This window comes from Stegostoma tigrinum, chromosome 13, assembly GCF_030684315.1.
Source record: "Stegostoma tigrinum isolate sSteTig4 chromosome 13, sSteTig4.hap1, whole genome shotgun sequence".
In the NCBI taxonomy this organism is placed as follows: domain Eukaryota; kingdom Metazoa; phylum Chordata; class Chondrichthyes; order Orectolobiformes; family Stegostomatidae; genus Stegostoma; species Stegostoma tigrinum.
Genome location: NC_081366.1, coordinates 13,736,149 through 13,754,662, shown reverse-complemented (window position 1 = coordinate 13,754,662; position 18,514 = coordinate 13,736,149). Strand labels below are relative to the sequence as shown.

At 44.7% G+C, this 18,514-nt stretch overlaps 1 protein-coding gene across 4 annotated transcripts in view; it reads right to left on the bottom strand.

Annotated features, from left to right (window-relative positions):
- Positions 1 to 2,586: 2,586 nt before the first annotated feature.
- The window catches only part of LOC125458209 (glutamate receptor 1), a 212,464-nt gene continuing 196,536 nt past the window's right edge, over positions 2,587 to 18,514 (bottom strand). The window contains exons 14-16 of one of the 4 annotated variants that reach the window (XM_059650582.1): positions 14,885 to 14,999; positions 11,320 to 11,454; positions 2,587 to 3,810 (exon numbers count right to left, since the gene is read on the bottom strand). In XM_059650582.1, the coding sequence (XP_059506565.1) occupies positions 3,643 to 3,810; positions 11,320 to 11,454; positions 14,885 to 14,999 (418 nt within the window). In that variant the 3' untranslated portion in view covers positions 2,587 to 3,642. The remainder of the gene's footprint in view (positions 3,811 to 11,319; positions 11,455 to 14,884; positions 15,000 to 18,514) is intronic. The other 3 variants (XM_059650584.1, XM_059650581.1, XM_059650583.1) reach the window with 3 other exon arrangements.

Below are 18,514 nucleotides of genomic sequence, written 5' to 3'. Positions count from 1 at the left end.
AGAACCCATTAACCTTGTAACACCATCCCTTTCATGCCTGAGGCTGATGGTCCCAATCTCTCAGCTTGTGGTGTTTTTACATGGCTTTTTGGTGCTTCACACATTGCCTGCTGCTTCTTCCTTTCACTTAAAGTCCCTGGTATCCACTATTAGTATCCAGATGAAGTGAACTTGTGAAGGGCTGAACCCTCCAACGTGAACTGCAATCCCTGTTACCACTTGTACTTGTGAACTCACAATAATCTTGTTCTGTAACTTCATAACAAGGTATAGTAATCTTGCAGAACCAATATGTTCTTTTCTTTTTGTTGAGTTGACAATGATTCAGATTAAACCATTTATTAGGTGTCAGTTTCAGATGTCCAAGCTTATGAACTAATCAAGAGTTTAACATTCATTGGGCTCAATGATTTGCCCTTGCAGTTTAATGAGATTGGGAGCTAACTGAGGGTGACTGCAGCATTCAGAATCAAATAACATTAAAATTAAAGAATATTAAACTATCTATTATTTCATTTCTTTCTGTCAGGGACATCACAAGAAAGATATATGAGGTCTTTGCCGAGGTGGAGTGTCATAGTGGAGGGCTGCTAATGTTATTTGGTTTCTATTTTAAAGTCATATTCTCTTCTCTATATAATATTTTGAGATTTCTTATTAATATTTGTAGCTTAATAATAAGAAATGTCAATTTGGGAAGTGGATTTAGCTGGTCTGGGTAGCTGAGGAGCAGGGTGATGCAACACTTCATTGTCATCACTGGAGGGAAGGTAATTATTGGTAAATATGTTTGCACTGTCTCCGTCATCAACAGGAAAAAAAATGCAATGTAAAAAAAATGTTCATTTCACAGTCTAACAAGATCTTCAAAAATAGAGGCATACCACACAAAAGCAAGAGAATGACATATATTTAAATCTTTTTAAATAACTGGTTCAGTATCAGCTGGAGTTTGTGGCCAATTCCAGGAAGAAGAGTTTTGTAAAGTATTACAAATCAGTATTACTAACATGGGGACTAAAGGTGAAAACCTTCAGATATATGAAGAGATTATAGTAACTATGGTTCTACTCCTCACAGCAAGACGTTTAAGGGGAAATTTAAAAGAGGTATTTAAAATCATGAAGGGATTTTGATAAATAAATGGAAAAAAAATCACAAGGCAAGTGATAGGTAATGAGATGATATAGAATTAAGATGATTAGTAAAAGAATGAGAGGTAGCAGTGATGAATATTTGTTAGGTAATGAGCTGTTACAATCCAAAATAGAAGATCTCAGAAGAAGGTTTAAAAGTAACTTTTGAAGAGAGCCAGATAAATTCTTAAAGAGACACATTTACAGGGCTGTGGGTGAAGGGTGAGGGATGTTAGATTCACTGGAATACCTTTATGAAACAAAAGTAAAATACTGCAGATGCTGGAAATCTTAAATAAAAACAGGAAGTGCTAGATAACTCAATGGGTCTGATAGCATCAGTAGAGAGTAAAACTGTTAATGTACCAAATGTTGATTAGCACGGGCATCTAGGGTTTTGGGGAGAGGGTGGGAGAATAAGGTTGTGAAACATACCAGCCATGATTGAATGGTGAAGCAAACTTGATAGGGGCCGAATGGCCTAATTCTGCTCCTGTAGCTTATAGTCTGAATGCTTCAAGTTCAAAGATTTGAAAGATAGTTGGCAAGGGTGCCAATATATGCATTCTATACAGAAAAGGGTTATGGTAAGAGACAAAAAAAATCGCTGGTAGGCGTAGTCTATAGGCCAACAAATAACAACATTACAATGGAGTGAGCAAACAACAAAGATACAACTAGTTCATGTAAAAATGGTACAGCAATTACCATGAGGGGTTTTAATACACATATTAGTTGGTCAAAGCAAGTTGGTCAAGGCAGTCAGGAGGAGTTCACAGAATATATCTGCAATAGTTTCCCCAAACAGTATGTAATGGGACCCAGAAGGGAACAAGGTATCCTACATCTGGACCGGTGCAAAGAGACAGGAAAAATGAATGGCCTCATAGCCAGGGATCCTCTCAGAAGGAATGATCACAGTATGGTTGAATTTAAAATACAGATGGAGGGTGGGAAGGTAAAATCCAACACCAGTGTCTTGTGCTGCAAGAAAGACCTAAGTAGGGTGACAGTGGAATTTGCTAAGGAAGAATGGGATCTACAACTACGCAGTGGGACAATTGAGGAACAGTGGAGGGCTTTCAAAGTGATTTTCCATCGTGTTCACCATAAGTATATACAAGTGAAAAGGAAGGACTGTGGGAAAAGGGATAATCAGACATGGATAACTCAGGAAATAAGGGAGAGTATCAAATTGAAAGCTAATTCATACGAAGTGACAAAGATTAGTGGGAAAGTGGAAGATTGGGAAATCTTTAAGGTCAACAGAAAGCCATGAATAAAGCTGGTCATATGTACGTAAAGTTGGTCATATATACATAAAAATATTAATATAACATAAATATATGTGAGAAACATAACTGGTAAGCTCACACATGTCACTATCTTACCATATCTTTACCCTGTCAGATGAAGCATTTGTTCCACTTTGCAGAGATCAAAAGAGGCATTTCTAATGTATATTTAGTTTAATGTTCTTGTACAAACAATTATATAAAACTGTTTTAAACCACTCCAAAGTGCAAACGGGACCAATAGAGTGTTTTGAATGACATCTGTTTTTAGACTGTTGTCCATCTCTCGGTCCTGTGCCTGCTAACAGATGGGTAACTATTAAATGAGCCTCTAGAAACACAGAAACATCACCACCAATGACAAGCTGTAAAAGCAGATGCACAGTCCAAAGCATGTAACAGCAAATAGCAACTAGCTAACAGGGGAATCCTACACAGAGACAGAAATACTGCTTCATTAGGCAATGTTGTTAAAAACTTAACACTTTTTGTCTCTTTAAGGTGACTTGAAATAATATTCAGCAAAATCGCTTGAAGTAAACAATGACCTTAAGAAGATGTGTTTAATATTTCAAAGGCAGGACACTCATTTTCTTGACATTTTGGAATTATCTGTTACCTTGAGTTAAAGCAAGACCTCGATCCACACAATATCACTAACATCCCTCCCTCCCAGCTCCAACATTTCCTCTCTTCATTTTTCTACATTCCGCCCATCGCTTCCCCATTTCTATTCTTCAGCATTTTAACCTGATTTATTTGTGTTTATTCATTAGTTCCCTATCCTTTGTTTCCCTGTATTGAATATTCTATAACTGAGCGAATGCAGCTGGAGTATTGATGAATTCTGTGAGAGTTGGAGGTTTTATTGGAAGCAGATTAGTGGTTGGTTGGACCGAGCTTCTCTGTGACTAACTCAGTCATTCACAGCAGTTAATGCAAGATTGTGATTCCTGTCAGAAATACTAAACACCAACTAGAAACAAATGGTCCACCGAAGATGAACAGACACAGTTCTGTTCCCACATGGAATAGTTTGATACAGATCTTACTCTCAGAGTCCTCCTCCCAATTATTGCAGCTTTACAATATTTTGCAACAATTTTTTTTTGTTAGTTTCCTTAAATGAAGATTGTTATTAAAAAGTCCCCATAACTTATTTGTTCAGTTCGCTGAGCCATTCCTGGGTTTGCTTGTGTCACTTTCTGAGGTTATGAGATCCCAGTGGCACCCAGACTCATTCCACTTGTGTGGCTCATACGGGGTAAGGTTTGCATGGACTTGCTGTAATCGTGGGTTACAATCCGCCCGTTCTCACCAGTGCCTCCCTGTGCTGGGACCCTTTCCGTGGCCCTCATCGCTTCACTTATCGAAAGCTGCTAAGGAGAAGAGAGCACATACTCGATAAGATAATGGAATCAAAAGCTAGGAATTCAAGATTACCGTGAGGATATGAACACTGTAAGATTACCATTAGGTTGATGTAAAGGTAAAACATCCAACTGAACCATAAAATGCTTTTAAAAACCAAAAGAACTGCGGATGCTGTAAATCAGGAACAAAAACGAAGTGGCTGGAAAAGCTCAGCAGGTCTGGCAGCATCTGTGAAGCATCAGAGAAGTTCTGAGGAAGGGTGACCGGACCCAAAACGTTAACTCTGTTTTCACCTTCACAGATGCTGCCAGACCAGTTGAGCTTTTCCAGCAACTTTGTTTATATTCCTGAATTACTGCATCTGCAGTTCTTTTGGTTTTTATTTTGTGAAGCATCAGAGGCTGCCAGACCTGCCGAGCTTTTCCAGCAACATTGTTTTTGTTCATAAAATTCCCTTTGTCTATTTTTGCCATCTGTTATTCTTGTCTCACAATATATACAGGATTAGGGTTGATGGAGATTGCAGGAGGCTAGGCTGTAGGGAAACATTACTTCTGATTGACCATCTCTTCTAACTATATATGAGAAGGGGTTAAAATTGTTTCAGATGTAGTAGGAACTGAAGATGCTGCAGAATCTGAGATAACAAGGTACAGAGCTGGATGAACACAGCAGGCCAAGCAGCATCAGAGGAGCAGGAAGGCTGATGTTGTGGGCCTAGACCCTTCTTCAGAAATGGGGGAGGGGAAGGGGGATCTGAAATAAATAGGGAGAGGGGAGAGGCAGATAGAAGACAGATAAAGGAGAAGATAAGTGGAGAGGAGACAGACAGGTCAAAGAGGCAGGGATGGAGCCAGTAAAGGTGAGTGTAGGTGCGGAGTTAATGAGGAGACAAGTCAGTCCAGGAAGGACAGACAGTTCAAGGGGGTGGGATGAGGTTAGTAGGTAGGAGGTGAGGGTAGGGCTTGAGGTGGGAGGAGGGGACAGGTGGGAGGAAGGACAGGTTAGGGAGGTGGGGATGAACTGGGCTGGTTTCAGGATGTCGTAGGGAGGGGAGATTTTGAAGCTTGTGAAGTCCACATTGATACCATTAGGCTGCAGGGTTCCCAAGCAGAATATAAGTTGCTCTCTCTGCAACCTTCGGGTAGCATCGTTGTGACATTGCAGGAGGTCCAGGATGGACACGTCATCTAAGGAATGGGAGGGGGAGTTAAAATGGTTCGCAACTGGGAGGTGCAGTTGTTTAGTGCGAACCGAGCGTAGTCCTGGATTTCCCTGATGTACAGGAGGCCACATTGGGAACAGCGGATGCAGTATACCACATTAGCAGATGTGTAGGTGAACTTCTGCTTGATATGGAAGGTCATCTTGGGCCCTGGGATAGGGGTGAGGGAGGAGGTGTGGGGGCAAGTGTAGAACTTCCTACGGTTGCAGGGAAAAATGCCAGGTGTGGTGGGGCTGGAGGGGAGTGTGGAGTGGACAAGGGAGTCCCGGAGACAGTGGTCTCGCCGGAAGGCAGACAAGGGTGGGATGGAGAAACGTCTTTGGTGGTGAGGTTGGATTGTAGATGGCGCAAGTGTCGGAGGTTGATGCGTTGTGTCTGGAGGTTGGTGGGGTGATACGTGAGGACGAGGGGGATTCTGTTTTGGTTGTTATTGTGGGGAGAGGGTGTGAGGGATGAGTTGCGGGAAATGCGGGAGGCACGGTTGAGGGCGTTCTGGACCACTGAGGGGCGGAAGTTGTGGTCCTTGAAAAATGAGGATATCTGGGATGTACGAGAGTGGAATGCCTCATCCTGGGAGTAGATGCGGCAGAAGCGAAGGAATTGGGAATAGGGGATGGCATTTTTGCAGGAAGGTGGGTGGGAGGAGGTGTATTCTAGGTTGCAATGGGAGTCGTTAGGCTTGAAATGGTATCGGTTTCTTGGTGGTTGCCAAAGATGGAGACAGAGAGGTCCAGGAAGAAGAGAGAGGTATCAGAGATGGTCTAGGTGAACTTAAGATTGGGGTGGAAGGTGTTGGTGAAGTGGATGAACTGTCTGAGCTCCTCATGGGAGCATGAGGCGGCGCCGATACAGTCATCAATGTAACGGAGGAAGAGGTGGGGTTTAGGGCCAATGTAGCTATGGAAGTGGGATTTTCCATGTACCCTACAAAGAGGCAGGCATAGCTTGGGCCCATGCAGGTACCCATGGCCACCCACTTTGTCTGTAAGAAGTTGCTGAGGATGAGGATGAGTTTGGCTAAGTGGATGTGGGTGTCAGTGCAGGAGAACTGGTCGGGCCTGCGGGACAGGAAGAAGTGGAGGGCCTTTAGGCCATCTGCATGGGGAATGCGGGTGTACAGAGACTGGACGTCCATGGTAAAGATGAGGTGTTCGGGGCCGTGGAAGTGGAAGTTTTGGAGGAGGTGGAGGGTGTGGGTAGTATGTCAGCCATAGGTAGGGAGCTCCTGGACCAAGGAGGAGAAAATGGAATTGAGAATGGTGGAGTCAAGTTTGATGGGGCAGGAGTAGGTGGAGCCAATGGGTCGACGAGGGCAGTCAGGTTTGTGGATTTTGGGAAGGAGGTAGAAGCAGGCGGTGCAGGGCTGGGGAACGATGAAGTTGGAGGCTGTGGGTGAGACATCACCTGAGGCGATGAGGTTGTGGACAGTTTGGGAGATTTTGGTTTGGTGGTCGGGGCTGCTGTCATGATCAAGGGGGCGGTAGGAGGAGGTGCCAGAGAGTTGGCACCTGGCCTTGGCGACGTAGAGGTCTGTACGCCATACTACTACTGTGCCACCCTTGTCTGCAGGTTTTATGGTGATATTGTGATTGGAGTGGGTGAGAGGGCAGGAGAGTTTGAGGCGATTGATGTCGTGACGGCAATTGGAGATGAAGAGGTCGAGGGAGGGTAGGAAGCCTTGGGGTGGTGTTCAGGCGGAGGGTGTGTGTTGGAGGTGGGAGAAGGGGTCAGTAGAGGGAGGGTTAGGCTCACAGTTGAAAAAGTAAGCGTGGAGGCAGAGGCGGTGGAAAAACTGCTCAATGTCCAAGAGTGACCCATATTCGATGATATGTGGGTGGACAGGGACAAAGGTGAGCCCCTTACTGAGGACTGACGAATGGTCAGTCCTCAGTAAGGGGGGAGTCTGGGGGGCTGGTGAAGACCTGGCAGGGCTGGGTGCTGCTGTCTCCTTTGGAGCTGCAGGCTGTGGAGGTGGTGGGTGGAGCTACTTCGACGTTGGTGGTGGGCCATGCGGTGTTGGCTGTGGGCGGTGTTGTGTCGGTGTTGGCGGAGTTGTGTCGGTGTCGGCAGCGTGGGAGTTGCTTCGGCATTGGTGGTGGGCGGAGTTGCGTCCGAGTCTGCCGTGGGCTGAGTGGAATAGGAGGCGGCGGCAGCGGTGACGGTATGTGCAACCTCAGTGCCTGTGGGGTGTTGGCCTCGCAAATGGAGGTGGTGGCATCAGCAGCAGTGTCGATGGCATTCGCTGTCCCAGAGGCGGACGATGTGATATCATCCGTGGGTGCTCCAGAAGTGGCCACATGGCCGATGGCAGCGGGCACATTGTGGGGAAGGTCCTGGGTAGGGTTGGGGATTTGGGAGGTGGAGGAAGCCCGTTTTGGGCGGCAGGCACCATTAAGTTTACTGTACTTATGGTTTTTAGTGTCCAATAAAGCTGAGTAGAATTGTCTGTTCAGGTTGTGGATCCCACAACGGGAACAGCGGATGCAGTATACCACATTAGCAGATGTGCGGGTGAACATCTGCTTGATGTGGAAAATCTTCTTGGGGCCTGATATGGGGTTGGGGGGTGGTGTAGCAGTTCCTGTTGTGGCCTCCTCTACATTGGGGAAATCAAGCAGAGGCTGGGGACCGCTTTGCAGAACACCTACGCTCGGTTCGTACTAAACAACTGCACCTCCCAGTCACGAACCATTTCAACTCCCCCTCCCATTCCTCAGACGACATGTCCATCCTGGGCCTCCTGCAGTGCCACAACGATGCCACACGAAGGTTGCAGGAACAGCAATTCATATTCCGCTTGGGAACCCTGCAGCCTAATGGTATCAATGTGGACTTCACAAGCTTCAAAATTTCCCCTCCCCCTACCGCATCCCAAAACCAGCCCAGCTCGTCCCCACCTCCCTAACCTGTCCTTTCTCCCATCTATCCCATCTTCCCACCTCAAGCCCCACCCCCATCTCGTACCTACTAACCTCATCCCGCCCCCTTGACCAGTCTGTCCCCCCCTGGACTGACCTATCCCCTCCCTACCTCTCCACCTACACTCACCTTTACTGACTCCATCCCCACCTCTTTGACCTGTCTTCTCCTCTCCATCGATCTTCTCCTCTCTCCATCTTCGATCCACCTCCCCATCTCTCCCTATTTATTTCAGAACCCCTCCCCCTCCCCCATTTCTGAAGTAGGGTCTCGGCCTGAAATGTCAGCTTTCCTGCTCCTCTGATGCTGCTTGGCCTGCTCTGTTCATCCAGCTCTGTACCTTGTTATCTTATATATGAGAAGGATCTGTTTTCATGATGTACCACTCTATGACTCTACATTACACAAGGCTTCTACCTGCAGTTATAATGTCCCTCCTCTGGATCATAAATCCTGCATTCAAGGCCCACCTGCTGCAGAAGTGTGTAATAACATCTCTGAACAGGTTGATTAGAAACTATGAGATCCATCTCCCAGCGGTTCTGGTTGTCATTTGTCATGTGATCTTACATCACTGGTGATGTAGACTATTCTACGACATGTTTTACGTTAACTCTTTGCACCTCATTCCCCCCAGACCTCTCAAAATCTTTTAATCCATTCAGCACACTATCTACACAATCCTACAATTCCTGACATCTCTAGTCAAAACTCTGCAATATTTAGACTCCAACATGCCCACAACAGGAATCTCCCAGGTCTCAGTGCTCAATAAAACTTGGAAATGGAAAAGAAGTGATACGGTGGCTCAGTGGTTAGCAGTACTGCCTCACAGTTCCAGGGACCCAGGTTCAATTCCACCCTTGGGTGACTGTCTGTGTGGAATTTGTACATTCTCCCTGTGTCTGTTTCCTCTGGTTTCCTCCCACAGTCCAAAGACGCGCAGGTTAGGTGGATGGGCCAAGCTAAATTACCCATAGTGTTCAAGGGATGCCTAGATTAGGAGGGTTTAAATGGGATGGGTCTGGGTTGGCTGCCCTGAGGGTCTTGTTGGGCCGAAGGGCTTGTTTCCACACTGTAAGGATTCTATGAAGCTGGCAGAAAGGCAGAATATCAAGGTGGGCGATTGAGTAATATCTGACTGGGTTTCTGCATTTTGGGGGATAAGGAGGGGTTTGACTCCTGAAGACAATGAGTTTGTTTCTTTAATGTGAAGTTGCTTTCTGGTGAATAGATCATTAACCCTGAGAGAACATGGCTCACAAAGAAGAGAGAGTATCAGAAGAACTGATCGAATTCCCGTTTAGTAAAAACAGAAACACAAGCCACAAATAGTGAACCTGATTTTTCACCACAGTATCTGGAATGCTTTCGTATGAAAAACACAGCTCCATTCACCCATGCGTCAGATAGATTAAAATCAGATTTAATGAAACCTAGGGAAATATAATTAGAGGTAATTGGAATGAGTGCCCAGGGAGAAGATTAGGCACTTTTTGTGACAGAAGGAGACAGCTGTCCGGTAAACGAGGATCAATTATAAATCAAATGCACAGAATCAGAACCAGATGAACTCTGGGCTCCTGAGAATACTGCTCCCCATGATGTGACAGAGTCCTACTAATTGTCATTGAGTGCCCCGTGGACATGGAACATGATCACTGTAATTTATCCTTTACTGAAGCTTTTATGAAGATTATATTTAGTAAACTCACAGTGAATAGATTTTTTTTCTCTGGGGGAATGGCCACCTGTGAGCTTAGGCCGTGTGCCTAGATCTATTCTTCATCTTTTATACCCTGCATCATGTCCTATGCACAGCCTAAATGAGGAGCTTAGGTCCATCTGTGTTGCCATGGAAACAGCATTTATCAGCTAGCTTTGAATCAGTCAGTTTGTTGGTTCCATTTCCACATCAGTTGACTTTGGGGCTCCTGATTGGTGGGCAAATTACAATCTATTATTGGGGGCAGAGATTGGGTCAGTTGTGAACCCAGTTACAGCTGGTTGGGGTATTTTATTTCATGAAGAAGGGTCTAATGCCAGGCACAGAGTTCCAGAATGACAGAGCAGAAACCTTGATATTAGAAATGAGAAACCTGATGGATGCTCCAATGGTACTCCTGGAAAGCTGGCAGGGACAATCTGGCAGTGAATGACGTGCTTCCTCATTCTGATCCCCCCTCTGCCAATATCCATCCATGCCCATATTGATTGTCCCAAATGTCACATCCACACCCACTCTGTTCTCCATTCATGCATTTTGACTCCTGTGTTCCTGTTCCTTGCCTTGAATACCCTCCAACCCACCACCATTTTCCTATTCCTCCCCTGATCATCCTTCCACCCGTTCATAGCCTTCATCCCACTTTGTCTCAACCCCGGCCCCCAATCTAACACTCCATCTTATCTACTACCTCGTTTATTCCCTCCTCAGCACCTGCTCCCTACTTCGTGAGCCCTCGACACATCTGTTTGTAGAGGGGTTAGCGAAGGGGTGGTTGGTTCCAGAGCGGGCGAAGGTTGGCACCAGGTCAGATCTGGAGTGGGTGAATGGGTGGTCAGGTCTTGGGGTGCACAGGGGTGGTCAGATCCAAAGTGGGACTTGGGTAGTCTACATTTGCAGCAGGGTAAGTGGTGTTGGGATACAGTGGATGAAGGGAGTTTGGGTTCCAGGGGATGAAGGAGGGCCAGGTCCAGAGTGGGTAGAGAGGTGTTGGCTCATTTGAGTGGGGGGGGGGTGTGGTGTGGTGATAGGGGTTACCTTGGAGTGAAATGCCTACTTCCTGGAATATGTCAAGTCAGGTGTGGGATTGCAGGCAATTTAAAGGAATGGTTCTCAGAAACAGTGACACCAGACTCAAAACATTAACTCAGTTTCTGTCTCTACAGGTTCTAAGTTTGTCCAGCATTCACTGTGTTTGTTACAGATTTACAGCATCTGCTGTGTTTGCCTTTATGCGAGCTGTACTCAGGGTGTTTTGGTGAAGTATGGTATCAGTTTAATAGCAACTCAAGAGTCAGACACAGTTTATTGGAACTTTTTGAAGTCTCTAATTTAAATTGAAACTTTTGGAGGGCTCCAGGAGTGGTTATCAATATGCATCATACTTTTAAATAAACCCATGGGGCTAATCCATTTCTGACAAGTGACTGATTAGTACTGTAGCCGTTAATCTGACACTCTCCTCCACTCTTTGCAGTACCTTCATGGTTTTCATTCTATTGCACTTCCCCGCTTGAGTAACACTGGCTAATTTCTCCCCCTAATTGGCTTTCTATCCCAAACACATTGCAACCTTGATAGGTTCGTACTAGCCCCCAAAATGTGTCAAGATGTTACATAAAACGCCCGCCAGTGATTGGTCACCTTCATTCGTGCTGCTTCGGTTCTTGACTTGTAACAAAACTCCACTAGCGCCACGAGCATTGCCAATCCAAGTCCACCAATCAGGATGTAGAAAACTCCTGCTACGTTGCTCAGACTCAGTGCACTCGTCTTGTCCTGAATGAATGAAGGAAAGGACAAATGCACTCAGGACAGATTCATTACAGACTTGGAAGAGGATCATAAATTGAGTCATGGGTTGAACTTGGCTTTGAGTCACGTGAACCAGATGACAGTGAGCCTGCTGTAGGGAAAAAGTTGGTGGGGGAGGGGGGGGTTGGAGCAGGAAATGGCAATAAAACTGGAAAGAGAAGTCAAACAGGTTGACCTGTTTTATGTGACGGCAGAAAGCCAAACTCACACCAACGCTGCACAGTTAATCAATGAGACAAATTCAGCACACTCAAATATCATTCACTAACTTGCTTTCTGAAGGCCACTGGTCGCACTAATATTACTATGGGCATATTCTGAAATTCTGGGGAAATTTGATAGAAATATTCCCACCAAGTGTCATTTTGTACTGAGTATGTAGACTGGAGGGGGCTGAATATGGGGAACTGCTGGGGTCTGAGTGTGGGGGAACTGCAGTGCTTTAAGTGTGAAGGTTTTTAGGAGTTGGATATGGTAGACTTGGAACGGTGAGAGTGGGGGCATTGAGTGCAGGGGCTTCAAATGGCCACCACACAGTTTGTAAAATAAATGATTGTTTTTTCTATGCTATGAACTGATCAATCAATGAATGCAAACAAACTGTCCTTCTGTCACTGAAAGTGAAGACAAGACTGTTGAAATTGCACAGAGCATCGACTAACATCAACTTGATGGGTAAAATATTTTAGAAGATTAAATAGCTCAGTTGCTCAGACACTGACATAATCTGTATTTCTGAACTGATGATTGTGTTAAAAGTACAAATGCTTGTTTCATTTAATTATTAACAACAATTAACTTGCATGTTTTTGATCTGTTATCTGGATACCTGTAGAAGGTATCTGGGGTGCAGAGGTCCAAGTGAGCTTTAAAGATCAGCCTGAATGGGCCACTTAACCAAGGGACACACATTAAATCCTAAACAGAGACTTTATGAACACTATACCTCCTACCAAATTAATTACAATTTTTAAAAAAAGTGATCACATCAGGTACCACACACTGACAATGTGTTGGCTCTTCATTATGTCTGTGGAGATTCAGGATTATGGGTGGCTCTGAGCCCTAGGATTTGTGAAAATTCAACAGTGGAACAAAAGGTGAACAACCATCCAGCATGCAGTACCGCTGAGGGTCCAAGCTTAGCAGGTAGACACACATATTGTCCAGCTTATGCCTTTCCCCTTTCTTAAAGTTTTGGACCCTCTGGGAGCAGAATTCTTCTTTATTGACCTCTGATTGCCTTTTGCACTTGGGTTTGGTGGACCTTTAGATCAAACAGTGAGAGAAAAAGCGAGGTGCAACCAGGCAGGTATCATTTTTACAGACTTCTTGGAAGTGAACAGACCTGAATCTTGTGACAGTTCATGCTAGTTCTACAGTTCTAGCTTTGACAACGGGAGATGACAGAGCAACATCCTCTTTGAGGTGGTGAGGAATGACACACTGGTGACTAACCACATGTATATCAGAGGTATTTAGACTGTGTCAGAAGATCGAGGCTCTGGAGTCGACTGCTTCTGAGCTAACAGTGTATTAGCTGTGTTTTGAAGGCTGAGAAGGGATTTCAAGATCAGAATCACTGGAATGTTGCCACTTGAAACAGACTTTGTCTGAAGGCAAGGACAGTAAGACAATGTGGAGAGAGGAAGGAAGAGAGAGATAAGTGATTAACAATCCACTCAGAGAGCACAGAGGGAGATAGTACTGAAGACTTTAATGGAAGACTAGACCGTCTCATCAAAGATGTTGCCAGGGTTGGCCAGTTTGAGCTGTAGGGGATGGCTGACTGGGCTGGGGCTCTTTTCCCTGAAGTGTCAGAGGCTGAGGGGTGGCCTTACAGAAGTTTATAACATCATGATGGACATGGATAGGGTGAGCAGTCAAGATTTTTTACCCAGGCTAGAGGATTCCAAAACTAGAGGGCATAGGTTTAAGGTGAGAGGGGAAGGATTTAAAAGGGGCTTAAGGGGAAACTCGTCTGCGCAGAGGGTAGTGTATGTGTGCAGTGAGATGCCAAAGGAGATGGTAGTGGCTGGCAGAATTATAACACTTAAAAGGCATTTGGACAGGTATATGAATAGGAAGGGCTTACAGGGATATGGGCCAAATGCTGGCAAATGGGACAAGACTAATTTAGAATCTCTGGTCAGCATGGACATGTTGGGCCGAAGGGTCTGTTTCTGTGCTGTATGATCCCATGATTCCTCTATGATTCCATGACTCTCGCTTAACCCGGTGTTAATACTTAAAATGGCCGGATATGCAGATTGTCTGTAACTAACTGCAAAGCTGTTTGGTAGCATGGGTTTTAACACTGACAATAAAGATAAAAGGTCACATTTAGTTGCAGATATTCCAAACCAGAGGCTGCAAGAAATGGGTGCATAGATTGTGTCAGATAGTAGCACTGAGCTTAGCTAAATTACTTTGAATATTTGAATGAGACAAGCCAAGAATGAGCAAGTGAGCAGGAAGAAAAGTGAGAGATTGAGGAGCAATGTGAGACAGAGCGCCTTCGCTGTAAGGGACAAAAACTGAATAATGTGTGATTCACGATACAATCAGACCCCTTCCAGGAACTCAAATAGTGACAGTGCCACTGTAAATAGGAAAATGTGTTACTCAACAGAACAATGAGTAGAGACTGCAATGGTTGGGGCTCTTCTCTCCAGTCTTTCAGATTATGAAAAAGTTTCATCTGGTCATTGTAGTGCAGATGTTTCCATTTTTGGAGGAAACCAAAACTGGGGATTATAAACATCAGAAGTCAGTGATAAATCCAGAAGAGAGTTCACTAGAAACACCTTTAGGCAGGGCAGTGAGAATGTGGAACTTGCTGCCACTTGGAGCTGCTGAGCTGAATAATCTTTAAGGGAAAGGCAGATTTAGCACCTGAGTGAAAAAGGAAAAGAAAGATGTGTAATGAAACCAGAGAGAGCTGGATACACCAGTAGGACAAGGCAGAGAGAGACACGGTGTTAAAGATTCTGAGTTCTGGAAAGAGTCATTATCTCTGATTCTGGGTGAAATGATGAGCTTCTCCAAGATTCCCAGCCTCTGCAGCATTTTGCTTTTGTAGGTGTACATGTTGACTAGGTTACTTGAAGCAGAGCAGGCTTGTGTGTGGAGTATAGAGACCAGCACTTGGCTTCTGGCAGAAAGGCCTGTATGTGTGCAAATTTGTGGTGGACCCTTTTGGGGGACGGTGTTCATTGTCTCTTAGTGTTGGGTAGTGGGTGTGTGAATTTTCTTTCTCTGAGTTTGAAAAGGTATTCTCCCAGCTCGCTCCTACACTGACTGGCTCAGACCCATTTGAGTGTGGGTTCTGTGCTTTATTAGCAGGTTCCCCTCCAGTTAGCATGCGTTACATGCATTACGTACGGCGACTAACCTTACTGCTGGAGTCCTTGCTTCCACATTCACCTTTATCGTACCACCATTTGTTTTTCAGCTTGTCTAAGATGCCTTGCTCACTGAGTTTCAATACTGCAAGGTTTACTCGATTTCTTCACGTGAAACATAACATAAATAACATTATCAATGTTATTTTATGTTATCCATGACAAAATACATTACTGATTCACAATTCCAAGTGATAGGTACTCAGTGCTCCATCTGGCTGGGTGACCGAGCTCCTCCCACTTTACACACTCTGCCCAGCGAGATGTGCAAATGCCTATCGCTTTGCGTAACCAGCAGCAACCAGCCCTGGGTGAAGCTTGGGAGACAAAGTCAGATGTAGATCCTCAGCTGGGCAGTTAGAGGGATATATCAGGCCACACAAATGCAACAGACATTGAAAAACAACACCAGGAGCTGACTGGGTGTAAGGCAAAAGCACTTATGCTCCACTTGGCTGGGAAAGGGTTGGCAGTTGGCAATTTGCTCTTTCACACAATGCAGATTGAGACAGAATGAAGGGCTTATAGTTTGTGGAGAAAACAAAACTCAAGAGCAGTTGGACAATTGTGACATCGGTTACTACAACAGCTGACAGCTGAGTGCTCCTGTTCCTCTCTGCCAAGGTCAAGTCCGCTCTTGATGTTTTCACAGTTACTCACAAGCAGATAAACAAGCAACAAGGGGAGGCCACTCAGCCCTTCAAATCTGCTCTGCCCTTTAACAGGGTCATGACCGATCTGATTTTAACCTCAACTCTACATTCATGCATATCCCTGATGATCTCTCATTCCCTCAGTGTTCAAGAATCTACCTACCCTTTCCTTAAAAATATTCAAATATTCTGTGCCCATTGTCTTTTGAGAAACAGATTTTCAAAGATTCACAACCCCTTAAATAGACGACCCTTATTTTTAAGCAATCTAGAGTCTCCCACAAGAGGAAAATCCTATCGGCATCCACCTGGTCAAGTCCCCTCAGGATCTTATCTGTTTCAAATAAATCGCCTCTGACTCTTCTAAACTCCATATGACATAGGCCCAGCCCATTAAACTTTTCCTCATTAGGCAACTGGTTCATTCCAGCTATTAGTGTAGTAAACCTTCCATTAGTATGGTGACCAGTACTATATCCAGTACTCTCACCAATGCCCTGTATAACTGAAGCATAACCTCCCTATTCTTGCACTCAATTCCCCTCACAGTAAATGTAGTTGGGTCAAAGCTATGTCACATGTAAATCACAAGGTTGTTTTAAAACTGCAACCCTGTCCCAACAAATAATTCTGACAGTGTGACCCTGAGTTTAGCTCTTGAATGGCTTTGGAGATGAGGTTATCAATGAGAAACAAGGTTTTCAATGAGAAGTTTGCATGTTGTTCCCCAAAAAGGAGGGTTGAGTGTGTTTAACTGGTGGGCTATAGTTAGTTACCTCCTACTGACTGGACTCATCACCAATTCTGGACAGGAAGCAAGGGAACAGCTTGGAGACTTCACCTGAATCTGGGGAGCGATGCCACGTCCTTTTCATTCTCCTGGTCAGGTGTCAGTGATATAAATTAGAAGCGGGATGTAGGCCAGTAAGGTCCTTGAGCCTACTCTGCTATTTAATGGGATCATGTCTGATATGATTGCAGCCTCAGATCCACTTTCATGCCTGCCTCAAAACCTCTACACTTCCTTCTTAGTCAGAATCTATCTGCCTCTGCCTTAAAATGTTCACTGAACCCACTTCCACTGCTCGTTAAAGATAATTCTCTGCAAAGATAATTCCACAGACCAAGCTGCTCTGGGAGAGAATACAAAGCATTCAGTTCATATCTGTCTTAAAGGAGGTCCCTTTTTTTTTTCAAAGCTGCATCTCCTACTTTTAGCCCCTTCCATAAAGGGAAACACCCTTTCAACATTCAAACTATCAAATCTCCTCAGGATCTTAAATATTTCATCTCTTATTCTTCTACATACACCCAATTTTTGACCTTTCCTCAAAAACTAATATCTTCATCCCAGGATTCAAACACATGAGCCTTCTCTGAACTGCTTCTAATGAAGTTATCCTTTCTTAAGCAGGAACCAAAACAATAGACAAATGATAGTCTCTCCAAGGTTCTGGACAACTGCTGAAAAATTCCCTGTCTTTTATTTTCTATCCCCTTTGCAATAATTGATAGCATTCCATTTGCTTCATAGTTACTTGCTGTAACTGTATACTGATGCTTTGTGATTCATAGAACCAGGATACCCAGACCTCTCTATGCCACAGAGTTCTCTAGTCTCTCTCCATTCAAACAGTATGCAGCTTTTTGATTCTGTTTGACTACCTGCTAAGATTTTGCCCAGTCACCTTATATAAGTCCATTGCAGTGTCTCTTTGTCCTTATCACAACTTACTTTTGGAACAATTGTTTTGTTATCAGCAAATTTTACAACATAGATCCCCATAGCACTCCACTTGTTGCAACTTGCCAACCCAAAAATGGCCCATTTATGCCTGGTCTCTAGTTTTCTCTCAGCTAACCAATCCTCCATTCGGGCACCTCATAGCCAAGTCCCAACCAGGTCTTCGTCAGTTCCCAGTGAGCCAGCCCTGGTCAGGCCCTGTTCAGTCAGTTCCCAGTCATATCTGAAACAAACCCAGAGAATGATGGAGAATCTAAGTAGGTTTGGCAGCTTCTGTGGAAAGAGAGACAGAATTCATGTTTCGAGTTCAATATGACTCTTCTTTGGAGCAAATCTGTTCTGGTCCCCAGGTGGATAGGTAACATTTTTAGCTGTCCCCATCTCCTCCTTATTTTCCATCAGCCAATCTGGTTGTAGGGCAAATAGAATTTCCTGATGAATCTGTTTATTCTACATCATGACAAATCCAGGTAGTACAGGCTTGATCTTTACAGCATAGCTGGGTGGAAGAATAGGGATTAGGATAAACCAGAAAACTCCAGTTATCAAATCTGAACATGTACAAGTTCTGAGGACCTCATCTCTGACTGGAACTGTACCACCAACACCCCAACTCTGACTGGGACTCTAAATTTCCCTTATCCATGATTGGAGCTATCACCTCCGAGGGCGTGGATAGAGTGAATAGACAAGACTTTTTTTCCCAGGGTAGGGGAGTCCAAAACTAGAAGGCATAGGTTTAAAGTGAGCAGAGCAAGATCTAAAAGTGACTGTAGTGACAAATTTTCACGCAGAGGGGGTGCTTGAATGGAACGAACTGCCAGAGGAAGAGGTGGAGGCTGGTACAATTACAACATTTAAAAGGCATCTGGATATGTATTTGCATAGAAAGGGTTTGGAAGAATTTGGGCCAAATGCTGGAAAATCGGACTGGATTTATTCAGGATATCTGGTCGGCATGGACATATTGAACCGAAGGATCTGTTTCCATGCTGTACATCTCTATGACTATGATTCTATGACTTTCCCTCATTCCTGATGAGGACTGAACCCAATTCCTGGCTGCTACTGTACCACCAACAGCCCAATTCCAATTGGGACTGTATCCCTCCCTTATCCATGACTGGGCCAGGTCCCCAACCCTGTTCCTGATACAGACTGCACTCTGTTCCCGTCCCCCAGTGGCTAACAGGGACTTTATCCTCTTTCCTGTTGCTGAGTGG